The sequence below is a fragment of the Bufo gargarizans genome, chromosome 10 (genome assembly GCF_014858855.1).
Source record: "Bufo gargarizans isolate SCDJY-AF-19 chromosome 10, ASM1485885v1, whole genome shotgun sequence".
Taxonomy (NCBI): Eukaryota; Metazoa; Chordata; class Amphibia; order Anura; family Bufonidae; genus Bufo; species Bufo gargarizans.
The window spans coordinates 32,130,832-32,143,251 of NC_058089.1; the positions used below are offsets into that span (position 1 = coordinate 32,130,832).

General features: G+C 44.3%; 1 protein-coding gene across 3 annotated transcripts in view; it reads right to left on the reverse strand.

Moving 5' to 3' along the window:
- The window catches only part of TSPAN4 (tetraspanin 4), a 603,434-nt gene that overhangs the window by 53,049 nt on the left and 537,965 nt on the right, over positions 1-12,420 (reverse strand). For all 3 annotated transcript variants that reach the window (XM_044269834.1, XM_044269835.1, XM_044269836.1), the window contains one exon: positions 10,956-11,030. In XM_044269834.1, coding sequence (XP_044125769.1) covers positions 10,956-11,030 — 75 coding nt within the window. The remainder of the gene's footprint in view (positions 1-10,955; positions 11,031-12,420) is intronic.

The window sequence follows — 12,420 nt, forward strand, 5'->3', positions numbered from 1 at the left end:
ACCTCCCCCCTCCCGACAATTACTGCATGTGTAAGCGAAAATGAGCTGGTAATGTGGGGTTCCACGCGGCACGGCGCTGGTGAGAGATGGCCTGTCGCCGGTAATGTCACGGAAAGGGCTTGTGCATTTGTAGACAGAGAGGAAAATGAATGTTGTCTGCTTTGTCAGTCCATAATTCACTCCGGAGTCCTTTACGTTGTACGGCGGCAGATAAACCTGATGGATGCTCCAGCCGAAGGAGCCAAGGTCTATATGACACTAGAGGACTTTGCTCCGCCCCGAGTTTAATTGCCAGCAAAAATATGGCCGCTGTCTCGGAGCGGCCGGTCTGCCGCCATTTATCTTATTTACGCTGAGAATAATTGGAACAAGGTCGAAGGGCTGAGCGATCCAAATTGTCTTTCCTATTTCAAAAGGAAACGAGTGGTCCACAGCTGAAAACCCGCAAAAACCTATACAATATAATACATAGCAGCTTATGGTGGGTGGCTAAAATTGCCTCTCGCACACGACCGTATGGCTTTTTCTGTATTTTGCGGTCTGCAAAAAAACGGGTCCGCAAAAAATACAGATGACGTCTGTGTGCATTCCGTTTTTTGCAGAACGGAACAGCTGGCCCCTGATAGAACAGTACTATCCTTGTCCGTTATGCGGACAATAATAGGACATGTTTCATCTTTGAACGGAACGGAAATACGGAAACGGAAGGCATACAGAGTACCTTCTGTTTTTTTTGCGGATCCATTGAAATGAATGGTTCCGTGTACGGTCCGTATACAGAACGCAAAAAAAACTGAACGGAAACGGAAGAAAAATACGTTTGTGTGCAAGAGGCCTAAGGGTGAGTTTTTTGGAGGGGGTTGAAAGGCAGATTTTCCTGCAGGTTTTTCAGCCAAAGTCAGAGGTGGATCTAGAAGGAAGGAGAAGTTGAAGTCCTTCCTTTATATCTCTGATTCCTTTCAAATCCACTTCTGACTTGGATGAAAAACCCGCTGGGGAATTGGTCTCAAAACCTCCTCCAAAAAACTCAGTGTGAACTCAACCTAAAAGTTGGGCCCCATAAATACTGCTTCTTTCCTTATCAGAGCAAATGAACACCAAAGAAGGGGCACCTGCTGGAGCGAGGGGTAAGGAGCTGGAGCCACAGCAGCATAGAGGTGTTGGGGGAAGGGACAGTCTAAAAATTCTAGAGCATCTATTTTGTGTTTTCTACTGGTGCTCCATTATTCACGCTAGATGTTTATAAATAAATGTACAACAGATGTTACCATTGGGGGGGAAGTGTCCTTGCTAATTCTGACACTGTCCAATCAGTGCCGCCAGTAGTAGACTGTGAAGGGACACACCTCCAACTGGTAACAGCCATTTGCGCATTAATTATAAACTTCTAGCAGTAATAATAGTTGAACCGCACAATATACAGTCATAAGATGGTCCAGAACTGTTATTACATAGGGAGTGAAAGCAGTCAATAAACAAGCATGTCACTGCAAACTTTCTGCATGTAAATAAGCACCAAGTACCGCCACGTGTGGGTGTAACCTAAAGATATGGCCACACAGGGCGGAATTACACTGTGGATTTTGTTTTTGCAGCAAGACCAAGCACAGCCCCATACTGGATAAACCAGGCATGCTCAACCTGCGGCCCTCCAGCTGTTGCAAAACTACAACTCCCAGCATGCCCGAACAGCCTACAGCTATCAGCCTACAGCAGGGCATTGTGGGAGTTGTAGTTTTACAACAGCTGGAGGGCCTCAGGTTGAGCATGCCTGGGATAAACAATGAAAGTCATGGCTTCAGGAGTGCCACAGCCGCTATGCACTGCCGATCAGTGATGATGTGATCCTGGGACCTCAACTGATCAGCAGGACAAAGGTGTCATCAATCTGAAAATCCTGGAGAACCCCTTTAAGGTTATGACCAGTGGCCGTGCGGTACTGAAGGTGCCCCTTGGCCATTAACAATATAGATAGGCCAAACAGTGCGGTCTCTGTTAGGTTAAGTAGAGCTGGCCTGTACAGCCATGTGGTACTTTGCAGATATGGCTGCAACAAGATCGTGATGTGTGGTCGTACCCTTAAAGGGATTTTGTGTATAGAGCTGAGGACATGGGTTGCTAGATGGCCGCTAGCACATCCGCAATACCATGTGACTGATGAACGGGATGTCACTGGCTGCAGAGCTCTCCGGAGCGCCACAGCTTCTTTAAACAGCTGATCGGTGGGTGCTAGGTGTCGGACCCCCACAGGTCAGATACTGATGACCTATCCTAAGGCTGAGGATAGGCCATCAAGATCCAACTCCCGAGAAACCCCTGTAAACAATAATAGATAATTGTTAAGAATTCCATCAAACCAACGTACTACTGGAAACACCATTATGCCAGGACCACCATTAAACAGCTGTGCTGTGCCCTAGTAACCTTAATTTGGGGAATACAATATCTCCTTATAGTAAGTGCCTTAAACAGTGTGAGGAGTCTTTTAGGCCAGGCAACGCTCCCCTGGAGTTCTAGGAAGAGAGTATGCAAATTAGTTCTTAACAAGGTCTTTCTCTACCGCTACCAGATGTAACACAACGTTCGACCTTTTAGGAGGCCTTGAGACATGACTTGGATAAATAAGCCAGCATCTCATCTGCAGACAGCTGTTTCGGGGTGATTGCCCCTCATCAGTGCAGAGCAGAAAATACTGGCTTAACTGACTGAGAGGCCTAGGTCAGGATTCGGGGGATACTATATCTCCTTATGGAAAGCGCCTTAAACAGCGTGAGCAGTCTATCCATATAATATGGAGGCAATCCAATAGCGACGCTATCCAGATTGCAACCTTTTTTAATGCAAATTTTACTTGTAACAGTCAGAAATGACTTGGTCCAAATGGCTGTAATTCTCTGTAACTATTAGCTGCAAATGGAGAATTGTGCTCATTACGCGAGACTGAGCGTTCCCTACCTGCAGAGAAATCTTCACAGCACTTACCTACTTCTTGTTTTATGACTTTTTTCCTTTGTGGAGTAGAACTATTTTAATCCATCTGAACTTGGCTCACTGTTCAATAAAATATGCGTTATTGTGTTTCATATATTCAAGGCCTGATTCAATTTACTCCTTTATGTTCTTTTTATACCGATGAAGGTACTTTCCGCTGTAATCCAATTCTGTGGATTTTTTTTTTGTTTTCATGTTAGATGAAGGGGGAGGAATATCTACAGGATGAAAATAGGGAGGAAAATGACTGCACCTGTCAGCGAGGTTGCAGCGTTCTATATGTGAGGCAGAGGATATTTGCATCTCAATATTGCGTCCTGTGCAGATACTAGGGCAATATGCAGAATGGATGAGCTCGCCTGTATCCTGCATTTCATCTAAACACGATATTATCACAATGGTTGAGTTTTTGGATTGTAATTTATCATGAGGAAATGTTACATGACCTTTAACAACCTAGATCAATGGGTGGATATGTGGTTCAAGAAAAAAAGAAATCACAGTTGCATATGAATTCTAGCCGGTATTGCTGGATACGACTGTGTACCGCCAAAACCCCATTGACTATAATGGGAGCCAGAGGTGATCTGGCTGGCTTTCCGGAATAAATGCCAAGTCTTGGCCGGACAAATACCGCTGCATGCAGTATTTATACTGGTACAGCCAATCGGATCAGGCTACTGGGTTCCCAACGCTACTGTGAACATACTCTTAATGGAGAATGAACACAAAACTTATCCGGTGCCATTCTTTTTCATCTTTTTAGCTGAATATCCACTAATTCTCGGGCTCCTCTTCTGTCATCCAAGATGGCCAACCCTCTTCTCGGACTATCTGATGCATATTGTACATTTGGTAGCCCAAGACACTTCCTGCTTGTCCAGCCCTGCTCTTAGATTGGCCAGCTCCGTTCACATGAGCAGTGCTGGCCAATCCAAGAGCAGTAGAAAGTGTCTTGGGTTACCAAATGCACAGCATGCATCAGGTAGTCTAAGAAGTGGTGCGGCCAGCTTGGATGGCAAAAGAGGAGCCCAGAACTTGGCAGACCTGCAGGTAAAAGATGATAAGGATAAGAAAGGCACCGGGTACATTTTCTGTTCATTCCCTAGGTAATGTAAAAAAAATTTTAGGGACCGGCACGCCGCTTTAACTTTGTATCCTACATATAAGCTGCTACAAATGTAAATTTTTTAAAACTTCACCATCTTTTGAGGCCCTTTTAGATGGGTCAGTGATGAACCAAATGAACTTTCATTCCCATTCCGAGCCCCATGTAAGGCTAGCCATACACACTGGATATAGATTGGTGAAACCTGGCGATTTGACCAGGGCTGGCTGACCATCTAATGTTCATGGAGGCCTCTCAACTCTCCACTAACCCTAAATGGGTTCTTAGACACGATACAGGTTCTTCATAAATTCCAGACCGACACCTCCACTTCAGTTTCAGCTCTAGGAGCATTGATGTGAAGGAACACTATTGAGATCAGGTTTTTGGACAGTCCATCAAAATAGGGAACTTTTACTTGTCTGTAATATAGTATGCTCCATAATTTTTTTAATCAATTTTACCCGGTAGATTACATTAACCCTGGGGACGTCAATTCATTATCAAAGCAAAACTCCAGTAACAGACCCAGCTTTTACTAGGGTCCATAATTAACTCCTCACACACTGCACTGGGGTGCTTTAATGGGCCTTTTCTGACAGGTAGGCCCTGATATTGCCAGAAGCTGGTTTTATAGGGCCCTTGCACTACAATGAGTGTTTATGAAGTCAGGAGATCGGAGATAAGGAGCCGTCAGCTGACCTGCCTGATGGAACATAGTAAAAACTCAGAGCATGCTACTAAAGAATCTCAAAGCTGTATAGAGAAAGGGGCTCAACATTTTTTAGTTTAAAATGAGTACAATACAATAATAATAATAAAAAATATGCTCCCACTGATGTCCATAGCCTTTAAAGTGGCCCTGAAAAAAAAAATCTAAAAATGACTCCATGTTGTAGGTAGGTCCTAATTGACAGAAGGCGGGGCAACACAAGTAGGCAGGGACAACAAAAGTAGGTGGGGCCAGCAATACCATAACGTACAACAAAATTCTGCCCCAGCAGAACCAAATACCACAGTGTAGTGCAAAATACTGCTGCCACGCCACAGTATGAAACTGTATCTTAGTCCTGAGGATGGCAATACAGTTGAATTCAGGAGGGCACCTGTGGCCGCTGGCCAAGTGAATAGGTGCCTGATGCTCCTACATTAAATGCTGGGAGCATCAGATCTTTAAGTACCTGGCTGGTGGCCATGAGGTGGGCTTGGGCAGCCCCCTGGGCACTGGCTCACCAGGAAATTTCCCCATAGGGTCCATGGCCAGCCCACCCCTGGTAATGGCCTTTTCTGAGGATAGGCCATCACTTAGTAAAGGCTGCTCCAGTCCTCGGCAGTTATAAACCCAAATGCCCCCTCATATCCTGAAATCTTCCCGCCTGTATCTATAACCTCTTATTCTGTATGTCAGTTGCCCTGTACCATCTGCAGTCCTGTCATTGTATTTTCACTCCACATATCCAGCCTATTATGTTACATCTCTTAACAATGGTTTACTGCCAATAAAAGAGGCTTCGTGCAGAATGTGACTAAGGGTCAGGGATTTCCGCAACATGCTAATTGTCATCTGAACACCACATAATCTTCCTGTACAATAAATGAGTAAAATAACACCTTCCGTGAATGAGGAGAATTACATGAAGCTGAGTGGGTACGTAGCATGAGATAATATCCTGAGAGTCACGCTTGCTGACTACGCACCTATATATCTCAGCGCAATTTTCTGTGAAGTTCAATTGCCCAGAAAGCGACAATTTTTCTTATTTGTATCCAGCAAAATCAGAGCTTATTTCCATTTTCCTGAGGTTTGCTGAACATATGCAGATCAGCCACTTACGTCTCTGTGTTTGACTAAATGCCGGCTTTATAATTACTTTGCAAACAATGAACAGCATTAAGAAAAAAAAAAAACATAAAACAAAAAACATCACCATCAATTTACCTGGAGACGTGCACATAAAATAGATGGAGAGGGCTTTCGCTGCCATGTAATGCTGTGGTCTCTGCAGATTTCCACTGGTATAATGGCATGTGACAGGTGAAAGCTATTCCCATCGTCTTGACATATGTCCAGCGCCACAGTGCAAACACAGGAGCTTAACACCTGGTTTATGATGTCAAGCAGGCACTTTGACGGGATACCACTGTAAAGTAGGGGAGCTGATAACAGGTTAGACAAGGCGCCGACTACTTTACACATCGTCAGAGTCACTGGACCAGAAGGGGGCATGTGTAGATTCATACACCGGTCCAAAGAAGGATAGTATAGGCCACCAAGTACACCGGAGCCTGGAGACCCTGTCATCTGGTGTCAGAGGGAACATTGAACACTATGGAAGAGATATATCAAAACTGGTGAAAATGAAAACTGGTTTAGTTGCAAATAGCAACCAATCAGATTGACCATTTCATTTTCCAAGTGTACTTGCTGGGAGTTATAGTTTTGTAACAGCTGGAAAGCCGCAAGTTGTTGACCCCTGGTATAGGACAATGCATGTTACAAACCGGAATCCCAAAAAGTTGGGACACTATACAAATCGTGAATAAAAACTGAATGCAATGATGTGGAGGTGCCAACTTCTAATATTTTATTCAGAATAGAACATAAATCACGGAACAAAAGTTTAAACTGAGAAAATGTACTATTTTAAGGGAAAAATATGTTGAATCAGAATTTCATGGTGTCAACAAATCCCCAAAAAGTTGGGACAAGGCCATTTTCACCACTGTGTGGCATCTCCCCTTCTTCTTACAACACTCAACAGACGTCTGGGGACCGAGGAGACCAGTTTCTCAAGTTTAGAAATAGGAATGCTCTCCCATTCTTGTCTAATACAGGCCTCTAACTGTTCAATCGTCTTGGGCCTTCTTTGTTGCACCTTCCTCTTTATGATGCGCCAAATGTTCTCTATAGGTGAAAGATCTGGACTGCAGACTGGCCATTTCAGTACCCGGATCCTTCTCCTACGCAGCCATGATGTTGTGATTGATGCAGAATGTGGTCTGGCATTATCTTGTTGAAAAATGCAGGGTCTTCCCTGAAAGAGATTACGTCTGGATGGGAGCATATGTTGTTCTAGAACCTGAATATATTTTTCTGCATTGATGGTGCCTTTCCAGACATGCAAGCTGCCCATGCCACACGCACTCATGCAACCCCATACCATCAGAGATGCAGGCTTCTGAACTGAGCGTTGATAACAACTTGGGTTGTCCTTATCCTCTTTGGTCCAGATGACATGGCGTCCCAGATTTCCAAAAAGAACTTCGAATCGTGACTCGTCTGACCACAGAACAGTCTTCCATTTTGCCACACTCCATTTTAAATGATCCCTGGCCCAGTGAAAACGCCTGAGCTTGTGGATCTTGCTTAGAAATGGCTTCTTCTTTGCACTGTAGAGTTTCAGCTGGCAACGGCGGATGGCACAGTGGATTGTGTTCACTGACAATGGTTTCTGGAAGTATTCCTGAGCCCATTCTGTGATTTCCTTTACAGTAGCATTCCTGTTTGTGGTGCAGTGTCGTTTAAGGGCCCGGAGATCACAGGCATCCAGTATGGTTTTACGGCCTTGACCCTTACGCACAGAGATTGTTCCAGATTCTCTGAATCTTCGGATGATGTTATGCAAGGTTGATGATGATAGATGCAAAGTCTTTGCAATTTTTCGCTGGGTAACACCTTTCTGATATTGCTCCACTATCTTTCTGTGCAACATTGTGGGAATTGGCGATCCTCTACCCATCTTGGCTTCTGAGAGACACTGCCACTCTGAGAAGCTCTTTTTATACCCAATCATGTTGCCAATTGACCTAATTAGTGTTAATTGGTCTTCCAGCTCTTCGTTATGCTCAAATTTACTTTTTCCAGCCTCTTATTGCTACTTGTCCCAACTTTTTGGGGATTTGTTGACACCGTGAAAATTTGAATCAACGTATTTTTCCTTTAAAATGATACATTTACTCGGATTAAACGTTTGATCTGTCATCTACGTTCTATTACAAATAAAATATTGACATTTGCCATCTCCACATCATTGCATTCAGTTTTTATTCACAATTTGTTTAGTGTCCCAACTTTTTTGGAATCCGGTTTGTACCCTATGTGTGTCATCCCAGCATGACACTTAAAAATTAATCTGTGAATGAGTGGGTTTCATGGAAGTCACAATCTGCAGACAAGTTAAAGGAGAACTCCATAAAAAAAATGAAGGGGGTCATTTGTTTTTCCTGACTGTGCTTGTTGGGCATTACCAATATGGATCTCAAATTCAGAACTGTCTGGTAAAGCAGAGAGCCAAAAAGATTTCATCTCCCAGGAGAAAAGAGGCGGGTTCACCGTTTGCTGCCCACACCAGCCGTATAGGTTTTCCTTATTTTACAGAACTCTCATGCTCCTATAATTGTACAAATTATTATTGTTATTAATTTTAGGCTAGGGCATCTGTGAGTCACTGTGACAGGTCAGGTTTACCATGATCGAAACCATATGGTGGTCCCATCTAGCTTTTTGCCCATTGGAAGCCTTAAAGCATGCCTGAGTTCAAAAAAATAAATTGCATTATGGCTGTGCTTTATTGTAGAATCATAACTACGAGAAGGAGCAGGTCTTTTTTGTGCTTCCCTAATGTCTTCCTCAGCCATAATATTCCCTGTTTCACTTGTACAGCTAGAAGCATTTCTCTCACAAGCAGGGGGTGTCTCTCTTCTATGCAATCCCCCAGTACTGTACTGCTGTGACCTCACTTCACACTATGTTTGTTTTCTTCTGGGGAGCTCAGAAAGCCTTATGGCAATGGATGACTGATCCTTTTGAAAGAGTAAATGGGTGGTTGCAACATTGCACTATTAGGGAAGAGCGAGGGCTCTAGGTAATGCTACCCTGAACTGATGGTACAGACGATGTTATAATAGTGTCTCGCCCACTCGCATGATCCATTACCCTCTGTCTGAGAAAGAGCCGGTCAGAAGCTTTATCATGGGATTAGCAAGGAGCACCTTAGGCAACTGTGCTTAACTACAGCCATGGCAGCTGCATAGGGGCCGAGCCTGAGGGGATGCACTCTGTCACTACGTAGGCAGAAGACGACATATAATATGATTATCCATCCTTTAGTTGCTGCACAAGTAAGAACATAAACCATGTGAACATAGCCCAAGCTAGTAATGGTGCTGTGCACATAACTACAGTTCAGTTAGTGTCAGTAAGAGTCGGACTAACCCACTGGAGAATTCTCCGGCGGACCCTCTGACCATTAATTCATCCATCTGCTTAATGCTTTAGTTATTGCATGTGTAGTCATCATGTTTTGGTGGCGGTTTTATACACTGCCCTATGCAATTTATAGGTTAGTACAGTACAGGATAATCTAATCTATTTACAGACTGGCACATCATATGTTGATGTTTTTTTATATCATCAGTAGAGTACAATGTTTTTGCTTTATCTAGCACAAGGGCTATATTGCTCTCTAGTGCACATATTGATGAGTTGTTACATTATTAGGAGTTTTTTTTTAGCACATATGCCATACTGGGTATACATCTTTCTATAAAAAGGGCACATGATAGAATTGGTTTTGTGCCTCCTTATATATTGTGTGCTATATAGCAGGGTATATTCAATGCCAGGGGGATTTTTTTTCCTCCTTATTTTAGTAATACAGATTTTATGTAATTGTATTTTCATTGGAATCATGTATTAATAACATGTATTACATTTTTTTTTTACCTGGAATCAATACTTTCTGTTTTTTGTTGTGTCTATTAATGTCACATGTCCACCCTGTCTGCTTAGGCTAGTTTCACACTTGCGTTTGGGGCTCCGCTTGTGAGTTCCGTTCAAAGGCTCTCACAAGCGGCCTCGAACGGATCCGTCCAGCCCTAATGCATTCTGAGTGGATGCGGATCCGCTCAGAATGCATCAGTCTGGCAGCGTTCAGCCTCCGCTCAGCGTTCGGGTGTCCACCTGGCCGTGCGGAGGCAAACGGATCCGTCCAGACTTACAATGTAAGTCAATGGGGACGGATCCGTTTGAATATGACACACTATGGCTCAATTTTCAAATGGATCCGTCCCCCATTGACTTTCAATGTAAAGTCTGGACGGATCCGTCTGAGGCTACTTTCACACTTAGAATTTTTTTTACAATATAATGCAGACGGATCCGTTCTGAACGGATCCACCGTCTGCATTATATGAGCGGATCCGCTCTGAACGCAAGTGTGAAAGTAGCCTTAGTTATGATACCCGGGCCACACAGCAACGCTGCCTGCCACTTTGTCCGCTGCCTCTACTCACTGAGAGCGCAGAGATAGGGGGCGGAGCGGAGGCGAGGCTAGCCTCAGACAGGAGCACACAGGCAGTGGCGGTAGTAGGAGCCAGGCCGCACATGCAGAGATTAGGTCAGGCCCTCCTCCTTTTTTTCTAATGAGGCCCCTAACACCTATGAAGCTTGACCTCCGACCCTGGTCACAGGAGGCCCTGCCCTCACAGTCTTCAGCCGGCATGTACATCTACATTATGTGTACTCAGAGAGATCGCTGTGTGTCATTGTGTCATCTGTGGTTTTACATAGGACTGCAGGTGACATCTTCTACATTATCAGTACTCCACCTCCCTCCGCTCTTGACGTCATCAGGCCACCACTGGAAATCTCATGCAGGCTCACATCTCAGCTCTGTGTGCGCCTGCACAGTCTGTGCCCTTCTATGGGCAGCAGCATCAACTGAACTGCGCATGCGCGGGAAAGAAGCGCAGTTCAGTCCATGGGAGACCCAATAAGACTGTCTGCACTGCCGTTACTAAGGGTAGATACGATAACAGGCTCGATAAGTTCAGTAAAGTTAGGAGCACAGCTTACCTTATCTGTGTAGATGAAGAAGAGGGTAACCACAATGAGCTCCAGTAAGAAGATGATCAACAGCAGGATAAAGAACTGAGGAGAAAAGAAAAAATCATAAGATTTGGATTTATTACTAACATCTCATTACTTTTCTGAACTTGTCGAATACCTGGTTCCCCCTTGTCCTATTAAAGGGGTTATCCGGAACGCACATACTGGTGACCTGTCCTCAGGATATATCTGATTTGTAAGGGGCCCGACTCCTGGCAGCCCTGTGATCACCTGTTGGGTGAGTGCTGCGGACTCTTCCTTTGCCAGTAACGTCAACGCTCATCGGTCACATGGTCTATGTGCAGAGCCATTCCATTCAGGTGAATAAGACTGAGCCAAGCACAACCGCTATACAATGTACAGCTTTGATAACAAGAGACCATGGTGCACACCTGAGCGTCTCAGCCCCCTAAAATATATGATCGAGGGGTGTCGAGTATCTGATTCCCATCAATAGCTGAGTCCCGAACAACCACTTTAACCATCTCTTTCGCAACTCTCTATTAGGGCTCATGCACACAAACGTATTTTTTGTCCGTAGCCTTTCCGTTTTGTTTTTTGCACCCCCTATGTGGAACTATTCATTTCAAGGGGGCCGCAAAAAAATGGAAATTGTGTGCTTTTTGTGTCCATATATCCGCGTGTCCGTTCCGCAAACAAATAAAACGTCCGATACTGTTGTCTGCATTAGGGACAAGGATAGGACATTTCTATAATGGGTTGGCCGTTCCGTTACGCAAAATGCGGAACACACATGGCCGCTATCTGTGTTTTGCGGATTCATAAAAACACAACGGTCTTGTGCGTGAGCCCTTAGACCAGGGATGGCCAACCTGCGGCTCTCCAGCTGTTGTAAAACTACAAATTCCCACCATGCCCTGCTGTAGGCTGATAGTTGTAGACAGTCTGGGCATGCTGGGAGTTGTAGTTTTGCAACAGCTGGAGAGCCGCAGGTTGGCCATCCCTGCCTTAAACCATCTACAATCTGGTTTCCAAGCCATGCATTGAGAATGAAACAGTTCTCACTAAAATTTCCAACAACCTCTTGGCAGGTAAACCTAAAAGAGACACGAATCAGTCGTATTCCTTCTTGATCTATCGGCACAGTTGACGCCCCCCATTACTGAACACTTTCAGGTTAAAGGGCACTGACTTATCCTTCTTTTCACTGTTTAATGTTTACTCCGATTTTATGAAAGGGACTATGCCACAAAACATATTCAAAATTTTTCAAACCGGCACCTGGATCTCAGTACTTTTGTAATTGCTTGTGATAAAAAAATTGGTATAGACACTGAGCTATTCAATAAAATATACCTGTATAGCGCCACCTGCTGTTGGTTACGTTTCTTATTTCTTGTCCACCTCATAGAGGTGGTTGAACGTACCCAATTTAAATCTTCAACTCCCACCAGCCATATCTACTGATAGA